Genomic DNA, 15,639 nt, shown 5'->3' with positions numbered 1-15,639 from the left:
ATATTATAATTGGTCATTCGTGGATAATTAATCCCTGAAGGGAACCATACATACGATACGCGTATATGTTTATGTACATGTTGTTTTATTCAAACATGATTCCAAAGATATATAACAGCCAAGTATGTACAATAACGTACGACATTTTTCTCAGATAATTAAAAATATCTTCCAATATCGATTCAAGTCATCAAATATCTGTAAATATGATCCAAGTAAATATTATCTAATTTAGATAAATTTACCCTCAAGGAGGTTAAACGTTACATGAAACCAGTTATATCAAGCAACGTAAAGCAAGACTCGTATGGCTTTTTTCACACAAATAATCGATACAAAAAGGAAAACTCTCCAATCAAAATAACCAATCAGCTTCGCCTACATCAGAGAACGTACGAGTATCATCGAGGAATCTGTCCGTATACGCAAATCTTAAATTAAATCGCCGAGTTCGCGTCATTTACACAAACATCGTATGAAAACACCTCGAAAATAACCTCTCAACGGTTCTAACCTTTACCCCATCGCTCTCCCCGTCCCCAAAATATTAAATCACCGACTGTACGAAGGAATGGTTGGCGGAAGAACGGCACAGTGTGCGAACGGTGATCGAGCGAAATTCGAATTTTTCCGTGAACTAGTCTAAATGAATACGAGCCTGCGCAACAGTCGCTATCGGAAGATTCGCCGCGAGAGGCGCGGCGTCGCGACGCTCGCATGTGCCGCAGATTATGCCGCATTGCCACAAGCGTACGGCACCGGTCGGACGACGATCGTGTCGTCGGGACAACGCTCGGAAAAAGAGTCAAGCGAATGAGCGAGTCGCGAACAGGTTAAACGCGAGACGTCCTCACGATGCGCCGTCGAGGACGTCGTCGACGAGACAGCTGGTAAAGAAAGGGATACATCGAACGCGAACGACGACATCGCAGATATTGACGAATATCTCGGAGCGAGTAAACGAAAGAGAGAAAAAAGAGGACAGAAGAAACGTGATAAATATTCTTCGACTTACCCTGAACAGAAGAAAACCTCAAGATCATGAACGTCCGACGATTGCCTGGTTTCATGTACCACTACAAGGTGATCACGATGCTTCTCTTCACGACCATGGTCCTCGTTGTCTACCTGCTCCTTCACTGGGGTATTATGTGCACGAACCTTGAAGCTTGGCGGCACGTATCCAACGTGGTGAGTCCTTTCGAGACACGTTTCACCGTGCACAACTATATCACACACGACATTCACGCACCGTACGCAGAGATCGTATAGACAGGTCGCGCTAGGGTCACGCTCGCGGAGGGGTGAAAACCGTAAGAGGGTAGAGAGAAAGGGACAGGGACCGAACAAACGGGCACGCACGCGCTCTCCCAACGTGCACGAAACGAACTGATTCTGTAGCACGGTACGGAGCCAATTTCACGTGTGTACCTACGAATCTAGGAAAGAAAATTTTCCCATCCTTACCTTTGTGTGTTTACGTCGTTACAAGCCTTCTGGTTGTCGACCTTTGCGTAGTGCTTACTAAATAGAAACAAACAAACTTGCGAGATCTTGCGAGGATTAGGAGGTAGAGGGGGTAATTTTCCCGTCTCTACAGACCGTCTATTTACATTCTTTTGAATGTGCCCTTAGAATTTGACTGGTTTCCTAGAAAAATAAAATCATCTATGAATAGGCCTTTCGAAGGGAAGTCTTTCAAACTATCAAACTGACGACGATGAATGGGGCAACATATGAAATATTCCTTTCTCAACTGTTTAGGATTTTTGTGAAAAATGATCGCGGGATTGTATATATGTATATATATATATATACGAGATTGAGGAAGATAATATTCGTTATACAGCGGAATTACGCCACTTATGCGTTTCATAGAAGTTGAGAATTGTTGTTGATGATATATTTGCGCGTTTACATAATAATATTCACGTCTTTGTAGGAAATTAAAAAAATTTTAAGATAAGGTGCTCGATTTATCTCGCCTGTGATTCACTTTACAATTTATAATCGCTTTAACGCGTCCTTCGTGCAGCTGTTATAGTCGTCAGAAATATTCACTTAAGCACAGTTTAAGAGATTTTCACCGTGTTATGTTCACATTATAAGTGGATTAACGTTCAACGCACGTGGCTGCAATGGAATTCGATTTTATATCACGTTCGCTGCTCGTCAAACTTCCATTACCTGAGCCATATGTAAACGAATAAAAACAAATTTTCGTACAAAATTCATTCTGTATTTGTGAAACTTGTTCAAAATTTCGCGATCTTTAATCGAGCCTCCTAGAATGAATTTCATTATATGAGTATACACGATCGATGCTCAATTCTTTAGAAACAAATGAGTTATGATTACTTCTATAAGTTCATTCGTCGTAAGAAAATAATAATTGATAATTAGAAAACAGTGCTTTTAACGTCATCATTTTTCTGTACTTCTCGATTTATAAAGTTGATCGATGAAACTTCTAAACAGCACAATTTCCATTACACGTGACAATGAGTCATGTATCAACGAGCAGTACCACATCTATTATACACACACATATATATATCGCAAAAGTGTTGCGTGTTGATTTAAGTCTAGGACGTATGAAATGAACATATTAACAACGATTTTAATCGCCTATGTTTATTCTTCTCATCCCAATAGTTCCTCGCGAAAATTGTTTGAATACTTACCATAGGAAACATTTACATATATACATATATACTATGCGTGTATTGTATAAAACATTTTCAAATTTTCTAGTGCACTGTAACGAGATACGACTATGATACTGACGTTGGTCAAATTTGGAACCAATTTAAAAATGTGTATCGAAGATACAAACTGCTTACTATTTAGTTGAAAAAGTAATATAGGGCATGAATAATCATTTTATTATATAACAATATTAATATAACGAACAATGAATTACTACTTAAATATTTTTCTATGTACACCTTCGGTTTCATTTTCCTTTTCCAAACTTTGTCAACGTAATCGCGAGAGTCGAGCCACTGAGTTACTGCGTTACAATTTTTAAGCGTTTGTGTAAAATTTTGAACATAATATGCGAAACTATATATATGAAATATCCAGAGTAGTATATTTACTATAATATTTAATAAACAAATCGCTGTTTCGATTTCATTTCTTCAGTTATATTTTTAAAGATGGCAAAAAAATTCACGGTCTATTCATCACACTGCTAATGAAAATGCGGAACGTTTCGTATGACGCGCATAATATATGTACATATTCGTCAAAGCTTTCTATAAGCGTTCAAATACTTTCGTTAGTCGCTGTATATGTAAATTTATAATTCAGGATGACTCGTGCACTTGTTGCGATCGTTCACAGCTTTCTTTGACCATATAAAACGCTGATTATAAGTGGATTAATATTCTCCGGTGGTAGAAAAAACATTAATTGAACGTGGCTATAAATTAAATTTGCCGAGAGAGTGGTTGCATCGATGTGGTAAAGCATCGAATGCCAGCTTAGTGTCACTACTCATTACATTCAAGCCACACTATCATCATGCTGGAATATTAAGAACGAAAATGTTTACGTAATGCATTACCAACGCACGCGAGGTCGCGAAAAAATGTCTCCGGATGATCCTTGTGTTAAATTATCTCTCGTTTAATGGTTTTCCACTCGTAGTATTGTACAAGTATAAGAAATAAAATTATAAATGCTGATCGTACGTTATTGAATAATTTAAGCGCCGAGATATTATGTTCGATCGGCGATATTTATCTTACAACACTGATATAGTACAACGTTATATGTATGCTTAAACTTGATAGTGACTCATAGATCGTTCAACATCTTTCAAAACATTCAGCACGAACTACTTATACCGAATTTATTCCGTAATCTTGATATTCCGACGCTATATGAACGATATATCATGCTTATGAATTTTAATCCATTTATTTCATATGTAGATAAAGCTCATTCCTTAACCTTGATAATTGTAAAATATCGCTGCATTGCTCATAATATGTCATAACATGAAGTATGCAAAGACCTTTGTTCCTGAAACTATTTTACTAATATTTACGTTGTTTGGTATATCGTTTTTCCCATTAATTGTATTTGACCAAATTACCATAGGTAAAACGAATCGTTTATCAGAGCCTAATTTTGTTACTGTTCTACTCTTTCAACGAGCCTGAAAAGGTTCTAAAGTGCTTATCTCATAATTTTTTTATCAGATTATGCAATCGTTTGTCAAGTGAAACGTTAGCGATCTTCTGTAACGAAAATAAAAATTCGAGGGATTGGAATTCAAAGACGTAATTTCTACGTATTTAGGAAGGGTGTTTCCCATCTACAGGTGAAAGGAATTTCACCAAATCCCGGAAGAATCGCTTCCTGGTACTTCCCATCTGTATTCAAAACCTTTGCTAGTCGGCAGAACTCCATGGAACGCCACTGAAATTGCTCGTGATTCGCAGAAATTTTATTACCCCCGGAACAAAATAATCCTAACATTCCTCCGTTTTTCTATCCCAGGATGCATAGGAAAATGCGCGAAAAAACGTGGGACCTCGGCTGGTATAAACTTGGCCCAGATAGGATGATGGCTTTCGAAAAAGTTCATCCGAAACGTTACATGGACGTTACGGTGCATAAAGGCGCGTGACACGCATGTTATGGGATCCGCCTCTACTCGAGAAATCCTCTCATCATGGCGGTCACGACGACTAAAAATATCGTTGTGCATAGTCTACAGTATGCACAGACCCAAACGTGTGTTGTACCGGTTATACGCACGTGAAACTAGTTATACGTGTGCGAATACACGCGTGCCTGTATGTAACGCAAGCATCGCCCACGCAGCAAGAGAATAATTCACTTTTATTGCTCTTATTCCGAACGATGCCCCAACATCTACGGATCGAACGTAAAAATTCGACGACATGAATCGTCCGTCCACCCACGAAATTCTTATTTTTGCGATTAAAACATTTAAAACATTCTTCCTCATCCTGTTTGACGGACTTCACGTGGAGGTACACGTTTGTGCATATTTTCACTTGCTTGCCAATTACGTTAAGTGATATTGGATCACCTGCTGATATTTAATGCAAATGAATAAATGCAACGAACGTCATAAACAATTTTAAGATACAACAAATGGTGTCTGTTAAACATTACAAACATGATTCTTTACTTGATTGTTTGTGAAATTTCCTGGATTTGTCACCTACAGTTGAGAATCCAACAAGTTGCTCGAAATCAAGAAAGTTCTTGTCCTGTGCTGTTCAAATTAAATATTTTACACTGTTTTTATTTCTTAATCGTTTCGTTGTAAGTCATTATTTCATTCACCTTATACTATACGATATTAAACAAAGTAAAACTTGTTGCAGTTTTTCAATAGCCAATAGATGTACCGTAATAATAAATTATGGCTGATATCATGGCAATATACAGAGCCTGGGAAAAAGTATTGAATTTGTACTTAAGATTAACGTAAAAAATTTAATGATTATATTATAATACGTAATTTAAAATTACTCATCGAAGAAACTTTCTACGACCGAAAAAGTATTCGGTATCTTTTTATGTGAAGAGCAGTTAAATATACATTTGTACGTGATCAGCGGCAAATGTATTGTTAACACATTTCTCATTGTTGACAGCGCTATTGCACGTTGAAGATTCATTTCTACTTATTTTATTTGTTTTATCAGCACTTCGTGGTGGCACCGTAATTTGTTTTAGCTCTCGCGGTGAACGAGAACCTCCTTCTGGTTGCCTGTTTCTCGAGTGTTCGTACTTGTGGTTCTGGGACGACAATAAGGATTAGCGTTTCTTTCCTTGTGAACTTGGAGTAGTAGGCAAAAAGTAGTACGTACGTAAATACAGGGATATCGTGAAAGAGGACGAACGTACAGTGAAGAAAAATGTCATGGTAAATTTCGGTCTTTTTATAACGTTTATAAAATACCAGTGATAGTAGCGATAGGAAAATAATCAAATTTATCAAATTTCATTCCTATATGAAATATTGCAAAGTGACAAGGTTTAACATTTTGATCGGTGTAACAGTAATTTTACATTAAACACACTATCTCCTACGATCGATTAAAAAATATTTACGATCATCGTAATCGTGATTCTTGTATAATTTTTTCTTTACCTTTGATGAATTCCAATAGATCCCGATAGATCGATAATAATAATAATATTGTTATTTTATTATAGTATAAGATATTAATTATTAATGGTCATCAAAAATGAAATTTTGATATACATCTTGTATATATGTATTATTCGTAAAGACAACATAAAATACCGCAGGTGAATCAATCTACAACTGGTTAAATGATGATGCTGTCAAATATGTTTAATGGATTACAAGGTAGAGGTACAAGACGTTCAATTAAATCAGCGTAATGAAATCTTTAATGAATACGCAATGTCAATATTCGCGAGTACACGTGTAATTGATCATCGTATGATAAAACAAATATTCGGTAATATAAAGATCGGTCATGCTGTCGCGCATAAACGAGTTCCTGTAGTAACCTTCGTTTGTGTAGAGCTGTATTGCAAATACCTTGAAACTTTGTTTGTGGATGGACAATTTATCGTGCCTTTTTGTCTTGCACTTGCATCTACAGGGTGTTTAAACGTAGAAAAGCTCAGTTATCAGGATGATAAATCAAAACATGCTTCCTATCAACATCGTAAAGATCTTAACATGGCTCAAAATTATTACCCCTACAATCTAATTGTAATTTATCTAAATCGTATACTCGAACGTGAAAACATAACTAAAAAGGTAAATTTTCTGTAAACAAGACATTATTGGATAATTACATAAGATGAAAATCTTTGTTGCTTCTCTTAATCGTAAAGAAAGTTTCGTCGATAATTTCGGTTTTTGCAAGATAAGCTTAACTTTACAAAGCTTAAGGTTATTATTGATTTTGCTTCTTCTTAGGAGACAACCGATATTTAAACCATATCACATTTCTTTGCAGGAATAGAATATTATAGGAACATAGAAGAATAAATATATTACGTATAAACGAATGCAAGATAATTTTAGAGATATAACAATTCGAACAATTTTAATGTGTTTGATAAAGCTACTAAATGTACTAAAATGTAACGCCTTGCTATTTCGAAATATTTAATATTCAGCACTATACAAAGCTTCCCGACAAAGTAGATGTTTGCCTTTATATTCCAAAAGTGATATTTTAAAAAGATTTGTGTATAACTTGCAATACAGTTGTCTCCTTTTACTTTCCATGTCCTTGTTCTCGATATTAGTTAAAAGGACACGTAAATATCGCTTTTGAAACATAGAATGAAAGATTTATCATTCTATCCTTTGATGTAACAATTTACAGAATTTTAATAGAAAATAAATAAATTTAATGTAACATTACTGTTACATGCCTCAAAATGTTGAGCCTCGTGTCGAGATATTTGTAATACAGGAATTACATCTTAATATTCTTCGCTCAGTTAAATCTGACTACGTCCTCCTACACTTCCAAAGACAAAGAAATCCTTTTAAATACACAATTGCAATGTCTCACCCTGTATACATATCACGTATACGTGACTCAAAGAGAAAACTAACCCATTACTCGGCCAAAGTCTCGCGATATTCCTTCATTCTGTTTCAAGAAACCCCCTGTGTGCAACGTGCTTTTACAATAACCTTACTTCATTCTAAAATGGGTTCTAAAGCAAAATACATAACGAAGAACGTAACACATCCTGTACATGTAGATTATACAGATACAAAGGAATCCGTTTTACACGAGTCCGCGATGAATGTAAGAAAAGAAACTTATACGATACTTAAAGCTAACCGAGGCGCTTTTCGCCAACGGGATATCCCTTAAACCGTGACTTTTACACGCCGATCGACTTGATCGATTCAAATATCGGTGTCACGTTGCGACGAACGTGGAAATATCTTGAATGAAAGTCGTTCGATTTCATTGAGGGACAGACGAGACGATACGTGACTACGATCTCACGTGTTCCTTCAGATAAACGGGAATTCCAAGGCAATAGATTCTCTTCTTTAGTTCATTGGTACTTGTCCGGAAATTTTATTTCAAAGTAAAATCGGAAGCAACGGGAGAAAAATGCGTTTGATGTTTATTTCGTGAAAGTTACCGGTTTCGATCGTACGAGAGATCAATTCTTTGAAGGAAACGGTAATTTTGAATGTATACGTAACTTTCGCTGGACAATTGTAAGAAATAATCTGTAAATTTCGACTTCCGGCTAATTAAAAATTTCTATTATCAAAATGTAAGAATAATTGGGTTGCGCAATTGAAACTTTCATTGCGGTAGATGAGAACAGCAAAAATATTGGAGTATTCACCTGGTTAATTTTAACCTGACATCGCCTTTTAATTTCAATTGTCGTCTTTTTAAAATAATCAGTAGAAATTTAATTTGTTAAGCTCAATTACACGGACGTATCTTTTTGAAGTAGATTATTTTTCATCGGATTATTTAATTGCATGAAAATACAACTATTGACACTGTGTTGCATATGGCGGGTAGCGAGGCAATACGTTAAAATATATTTAAATAGAAATTTGTAAATATTGAAATATCTTAAAGAAGAAGTACAATTTAAAGGAGACATTTTACATATCGTTGAGGCCACCCTTGAAATAAACCATACATTGTTAAACGAAATAAATTAATATCTTAAAGGATGTTGGAAAGTGGCCCAGCCTGGTTTACGAGAAATTTCGCCCCGTGTCATAAAACTGCTTTAAGAGTTCCCTGTCCCGGTTTGACGTTTTACGTAACCCTTCAGCCGAAAGGATGCTCGTAAAAATACTGTAAATCAATGAAAAATAAAGAAAAATATGAGAAGGAGAACACCAAGCTGGTAACAAGATCATGCTGTAAAAATGTTTCAGAATTTCAGAAGAGTAAAAAGAAATTGAGGATAATTTAATCGTATCCCTTGAAGGGAATTTTTACGATGCGAACGTTATTCTTACGGTACCTGATCATAATTTTCATTTCAGTGCAGCACGCACAAAAAAGGAGCTGCAATAGGAATTCTCTGCGACCCGCTATGCTCGGAAAGAGGGATTCACTCGCTCGCATGCGAAACTCTTCACGCTGGCAAAGAAGCGGTTTTCTCGGCCCACTGGGAGACGACCCGACTTGTGTTCAAAGCCTCAAGGTTTATTCCCTTCCTTTGCAAATATATATGTCACAGAGAAAAATTCGATGCTTACATCTAGGATCAAGGAATTCTCTGATTTTACGGTACTCTCGAAATACAGTATTCGACGGAACGATCGAAAAATCATTTACAAATTTCGTAAGACTGTAGAAACTTAGAGAATTCGTGAAACATCAAGTAAAGAGTAAATTACAAATTTTGTTGAAACGTTGAAACCAATAGAAACGTATTCTATTTTCTAAAAACTAGTAAAAAAAAGCCTACTTTGGAGTTGCAAAATTACTGTTTAGAGTCTAGGCAATTTGAAGAAAGTGTAATGTTGTAGCGATCGATGCGACCGTAAATAATCGTTCAAAAACGAAGACATTTGAAACGAGGGCTCTGATTTCAGAACGAAGACACCGATGGAGCAGTACGAGACGTTATTCTGGACGGACGCGACTGGCATAAAGCATTTCCCGTCTGAGACGGACTTCAACACCATGATCAAAGATCTGGTCGTTAGCAAGCTGAACGTGACGCTGTCGCAGCATCAATTAGAGAGGCTTGCACGACTTCGTACGCATCGTGTCGAGACCGAACCCAGAAGGCGACAGCTCGAGATGGAAAATCTCTGGCCGCTGTTACAAGAGAACGAGTACCTGATGAGCATACTGTACGAGGACAGGGACATTTTTCCACAGCTGATTGGCACATGCGGAACCTTCTACGCGGTCGAATACGTACGACCCATAGAAACACCCACGACAATCCTTGCTCTGTCCGATTCGAAACCGGAATGGGCGAAAAGATTGAAGCTGGCCGTGATGATCCTGGACCTGCTCGAAGAACTCGACACCAACTTTCCTGAGCCGATCCATCTGTGCGATGTGAAGATAAACCATTTCGGTTTGCCTCTCGGTGGACAGAAGCTCAAGTTCCTCGACCTGGACGCGGTGTTTCCTAAAACGATTATCAGCCGTATCACCGCGGACGGGAAGAACTGCGAGAAACACGACGACTGCGACTACTTCGACTGCAGGTCCTTCTGCTCGAAGAACAAACGATGCGAGTCACCGGTCGCCAACAACAATCTACAAGTAATTACCAGAGATAATAAGATTAATTCGATAAATGACGAGATCGAGTTAAGTTAATCCTTTTACGGTATAGTTCGAAAGAGACTGCAGCAAACCATGTCAAATATGGTGCTATACATTTAATAAAACATTGAAACATTGGAAATCTTTACCCAGTTAAAATTGATTGCAAATCTAGATCAAATGCAACATTGATCTCTGATAAAATGTTTGAAGATCGTAGCAGGGTCAACTCATAAAACTAATATTAACATTTATTTCCTGTAAGAAATTGAAAGTATTTGTCATGCTAAAAGAGGCAGTGTATCGACAATATATATTGATCTTTTTAGTTATGAACTAACTGAAATTGAAATCGAGTTGCACCGGCTTGTAACTATGTATTGGGTTGGCAACTAAGTAATTACGGATTTTATGAATACCACCTAATGACAAAATCCGCAATCACTTAGTTGCCAGGCCAATACATAACACATTGGTTAAGGTTTTAGTTGAGATCGAACACGAATGTACATGAATTGTAGAACTTATGAAGCTTAATTTTAAAAATTGTTCGATGAAATACATACGTATGTATCAAAATGCACTTTATGGGAGCAAATTAAAACGAACGACTATGACATTTTTCAGATCATCTGCGAGAAAATATTTCTCGGTTGGACTCTCTCGGGGACTATCATAATTCCTGGATTACTCATGTCGGAGCACACCACCAGTACACTGGCCGTTCTTTTACGACAATGCGCGAATCCAGCCAGTGACATTGAACATTTACCACGTGCTGCAGTTTCGGATAATTTGAAGACACGACTATACAATATGCTGCACGAAATGGAACAAGAAGTTGCTGCTTCCGTATAGAAACGTTTTAGTTCGGAAAAATCACGAGAATCCAAAGGATCCTCGTTCGTGAACAGATAGGTATATTTTCAAACGTATTCGATCGAATTATCAAAGGCTGTTGTTAGAAGGGCGAATTGTTGAAATTTATAAGAATTTTATTACACGAGAACATATTAGCGATCGAAGGTATAAATATGAGAACGATACTTTCGATGAATTTCATGAAAAATTTGTAAATAAAACGAGAGAAATTCGTTGTTTTAATTAACTCTATTGCAATTTTTTAAGAAATTCGTTGGACATATTAAACTACGAGGAGTATGATATCTGGAAATGAATAGATTCAATCTATTTTTAGAATTTATCAGCCCCTACATTATCATAATTTAACTTTTCGATTTAATATACTTCTTGAAAGATTAATGAAATTTATTCGAATGTCTACGCGTACTTAAAGGTACCAACCAATGAACATATATTTATTGTACAGTTTATTTATTCTTCTTATACGTAATAATGTTTCGAATAAACCAAATTTTACACGAGCGATTTTTAACAAATACATTAATTTTTGAAGCATGAAGGTACTAACGATTTTAGAATGACTATGAAGTTAATGGAACGAAATTAAATCTCGCTGTCGTTCGAATAACGGTATAAGTATTAGGTTGTCCCAAAGGTTTCTTTCGTTTTATAAGGAACATTTTTTATTTTATATTATTTTATTAAATTATTTATGATCCATTTTGTTCCAATAGAAACAAAAAATGTTGTGCATCTATTATTTCCTTATAAAATGAAAGAAACTTTTGTGACAAGCTAATAGAATGTTCGACACGCATTTACTAATTAAACAGAAACCCCTAAACGGCCGATGTTTGTAGTCGTTCGTTAAGCTTCATTGTCACCTCAGCCTGGAAATTGATTTACATTCATTCGGAGAGCTAAAAAAAATGTGCGCAGCTCCATGTAAAATATAAAATATGCGAAAATTGAAATGAAGAATCGGGAAATTTCTAACTTTCTACGAATCCAGAGAAACGAAAAGAAACAAATAATCTTTGTACTCGGAGAATATAATAAAATAAGCGACCACTAGAGGCTAGTGATAGTAATAAGAATAGGAAAAGAAATAATATTATCAACAACGAGCACAAATACCAACTACCTTACACGTAATTGTAGCCTTACTTATGTACTTTAAATTAAACATTCGATACGCTTAGATAGAACTTGAAGATAGATATAAGAATACTGTTATTTTTAGCATTCGCGCGTAAGGCTTGAGAACTTATTAAATATTAAATAAAAATTTATTAACTTAATTGTAATAATAAATAGTGCGATTTAAAATAGCGGTTAGAGAATTGTATTTTGTTGCTAAGATTTTTATATTCGTTACGATATAGATTTCACGTGCAAGAACCTATTTATAAATTTAATACTAAGCTTTAATTAATCAACAGATCATAGAATTTGGCAAGTTCCAATAACGAAATAATTTCTGTGCATATTTTTTTTTTTTTTGTAGAAGAATTATTGCGCATCTTAATTTTGGAAGTAAATAATTATTATCTTAAAATATGTGTATTTAATACCTACTCTTTAAATTAAGATCTTTAATGATCAAGCATTGATAATGTAAATATAAATGTACATTACAAAATAAAAAATTTTGTAAAGTGAATCGAATTTTTAAAATCAGTTTACATTAAATTCCATGTATTGAATAAAATTAATGCACATCTTTAATTTCAAATCTGAACCACCAAACTATATAGATCTTCTCTCTCCAAATTGAATAAGATTAATAACTAGTTTTGTATTCATTATGTTATCGTTATTATGCACCATACAAATGAGTATTTGATAGATGACAAAGATAGCAAATTATTATAAATATTGCAGTTAACAATAACAGTTTCCGAAATAATATTGTAGAACTTACTAAATTCATTGCATAGTTGCAACACTAAATACCAAACAGTAGCAATAACAATTTTCATACTTATAGATTTTGAGTTATAACTCATGACTGTAAATGAACTAACTTGAAATGTAAATTTTAAATTTCTTAAAATCTCGCGCGTTTATATTCAAACCAATAGCCAATGCGACCCCAAAGTACCACGTGACTGTGTCCCCACATCTCGGAGGTAACTTCACCCTAAAAACAGAGGTTTGTGCTCGGTGCCTATATTCCTATACCCATATTTAATTCATATATCTAGGGATTTCGTTTCTACATGATTGTACATCTCGCATCAGATATAACCTTTATATAGTACCATATAGGTATTCATCGAAACGTAGTAACTAAAAATTCGTATTCAATAAGTTAGTTGTTTCATAATGAATACACTGGAACAATTGGCGAATCAATTTGCCAAATTAATTAAATTTGATACATGGGGTAATTATCCTGCAGGGTATGATCCAGCCAAACACGGTCCATATGATCCTTCTCGATATTACGGAAAACGTAAGTCTACCATCTTTTGTCATTCATTTAATTTACAAATGATTTAATAAAATATTATCCGCCTTTACAGCTGATACGCCATTTGGTGAAGTAAAACTTCGTGACTTACCAGAATGGATTAGCCGACGCGAGAAAGGATTCAAACCATTTGCATCGTTAATTTCACGAGGTAGATATTTTATCAAAAAAAGTGGCCTTACCACGGCTCAAAAATTATATAATACTTTTGTTACAATTAGCTTATTATTGATATATACGTTAATATTAGTAGATAAATTAGTTTTAAATAAATAGAAATAATATTTTTTATATTTTAAGTTCAATATAACTTGATATAAAGCAAAAATTGATTCCTTTGCAATTAAATTTTTACTCTATAATAATTTGCATTTAGTTTCTTTGAAATGTTAGAATTTAATTGTCATAACTTACAGCTCACTGGCGATGGCAGTTAAAGTATATGCATCCTAAGAAAGCAACTATGGCACCAATTTTTCAGATTGTTATGGCTGGTGCAATATTTGGTTATGTTACAAATTACTTGCGTATCAGTAAGTTTATATATAATAAATTTACATAATTTACAGTTATAAAATAATGAAGAAACAATATTATAATGTATGTCTTCATTTTCAGGGGCACATAGAAATTATAAATATCATTAAAATATTATTAAAATCATCTTGAGTTAAAATAGAGTACTATTATATTGTATTAGTTAACAAAAGTAATATCGGTAATCTGTAAAATCTATAATATGAAATAAATGCTGCTTAAACATTTGATATGTGTAATGTATATAATATCCTAGAACAGAATTTAATCTTATAAATAAATATTTGTTTATAACAGTACCTTTGTTTACTGGGTAAGATTACTGCTAATGTTCACATTTTATTATTTAAAAATTGACATGTTTTAATGGCAAATATTTTTAAAAACTTTTTTATGTATTAATTACAGTACAAATTATCCAACTAGGAAAGATATGCTGAGTGTTATAGCTTTTTATGATTAAAGGTTATCTTAATATATTGTATAAATTTTGAAATAAGATTTACAAGTTTTACATTTTGAAATTTTGCAAGATGATTTTTTACGAACAAATTTTCAACATTTTGAGAAAAATATATTAAGTCGAATCGTAGCTTATATATGAGAACCATTATCATAATATGAAAAATAATAAATATGTACCTCAAATTGTTATGCGATGTCTTCTTATTTCAGTCCAAATTATACTCGAAACTAATAAAACTTCACATTTAAAATTACAGCGTGTCAAAATTCGGAAAGATTCAAATAAAGTCACGAGGTCATCATAATGGCGCGAAATATGAAATAATATTTTGCGTTTGTATACAATACTAAAAAATTTAATCATGACGTGAATTTCAATAATTTAGTATATAATATTTGGTAGATATATATTTGGTACATAGTAGAAGCTTTTTACATACGTTTAATTAAAGGATTTTTTAGTTGTATATGAACAGATTCATGCTCAAATGCATTTCGTACTAACATACATACTTTGCTTGAAAAAATTCATATTATACAGGGTGATCTAGATTTTAATGACAAAACTTTGCCAGTATACATATTTTATGAAACTAAATAAGAAAAAAATGTTATATAAATATAAATCTTTTAAGATCTTATAAAAAAGTTATGACAAGAAAACGAAATACGGAAGAAAACAAATGAAATATGCAAAATAAATATTGCTGATTTATTCCTACATTATATCGCAATAGCCACAAATTGTTTACCATTTCCTTCATATTTCATTTTTTTGTTACAATCTTTTTATAAGATCTTAAACGGCGTATGTTTATATAATATTTTCTCCTTATTTAGATCTATAGATTATGTATACTAACAAACTTTCGTCATGAAAATTTTGAACACCCTGTATATTTAAGAATATAACATTGAATGAATCATAATATGTTAATAAAATATCATATTCATAAATAAAATATATATGTGTTCTAAATATAGAATTTTGCGATGCGTAAAAGAATATAAAGTAAATTTTCA

At 34.0% G+C, this 15,639-nt stretch overlaps 2 protein-coding genes across 3 annotated transcripts; both read left to right on the top strand.

The window, feature by feature from the left end:
• The first annotated feature begins 741 nt into the window (after positions 1-741).
• LOC122568929 (divergent protein kinase domain 1C) lies at positions 742-12,696 on the top strand. Of its 2 annotated transcripts, XM_043729241.1 has the most exons (5): positions 1,079-1,191; positions 5,728-5,917; positions 9,034-9,189; positions 9,584-10,271; positions 10,902-12,696. In XM_043729241.1, the coding sequence occupies exons 2-5, from the start codon at positions 5,910-5,912 to the stop codon at positions 11,130-11,132; spliced, it is 1,083 nt and encodes a 360-aa protein (XP_043585176.1). In that variant the 5' UTR covers positions 1,079-1,191; positions 5,728-5,909; the 3' UTR covers positions 11,133-12,696. The 2 variants fall into 2 exon arrangements, with proteins under 2 accessions (XP_043585175.1, XP_043585176.1); XM_043729240.1 differs by lacking the exon at positions 5,728-5,917 and having other exon boundaries at positions 742-1,191; positions 9,029-9,189.
• Positions 12,697-13,381: 685 nt separating this feature from the next.
• On the top strand, positions 13,382-14,378 carry LOC122569790 (putative ATP synthase subunit f, mitochondrial). The gene is made up of 4 exons (XM_043731381.1): positions 13,382-13,596; positions 13,667-13,765; positions 14,031-14,147; positions 14,233-14,378. Exons 1-4 carry the CDS (start codon positions 13,467-13,469, stop codon positions 14,259-14,261), a joined length of 375 nt encoding a protein of 124 aa, XP_043587316.1. The 5' UTR covers positions 13,382-13,466; the 3' UTR covers positions 14,262-14,378.
• The last annotated feature ends 1,261 nt before the right edge of the window (positions 14,379-15,639 follow it).

Source organism: Bombus pyrosoma, linkage group LG7 (genome assembly GCF_014825855.1).
Source record: "Bombus pyrosoma isolate SC7728 linkage group LG7, ASM1482585v1, whole genome shotgun sequence".
Taxonomy (NCBI): Eukaryota; Metazoa; Arthropoda; class Insecta; order Hymenoptera; family Apidae; genus Bombus; species Bombus pyrosoma.
The sequence above is the reverse complement of the archived record's forward strand: the minus strand, read 5'-3'. Positions and strand labels throughout refer to the sequence as shown.

What these genes read in the sequence shown, in the direction of transcription:
- LOC122569790 (XM_043731381.1), top strand. Translation starts at nt 13,467, where the DNA reads ATGAATACACTGGAACAATTGGCGAATCAATTTGCCAAATTAATTAAA. An exon ending in TGCATCGTTAATTTCACGAG is followed by an intron (nt 13,766 to 14,030) that starts GTAGATATTTTA and finishes CATAACTTACAG; the next exon opens with CTCACTGGCGATGGCAGTTA. An exon ending in TACAAATTACTTGCGTATCA is followed by an intron (nt 14,148 to 14,232) that starts GTAAGTTTATAT and finishes CTTCATTTTCAG; the next exon opens with GGGCACATAGAAATTATAAA.
- LOC122568929 (XM_043729240.1), top strand. Translation starts at nt 1,042, where the DNA reads ATGAACGTCCGACGATTGCCTGGTTTCATGTACCACTACAAGGTGATC. An exon ending in CTTGTGTTCAAAGCCTCAAG is followed by an intron (nt 9,190 to 9,583) that starts GTTTATTCCCTT and finishes CTCTGATTTCAG; the next exon opens with AACGAAGACACCGATGGAGC. An exon ending in TCGCCAACAACAATCTACAA is followed by an intron (nt 10,272 to 10,901) that starts GTAATTACCAGA and finishes GACATTTTTCAG; the next exon opens with ATCATCTGCGAGAAAATATT.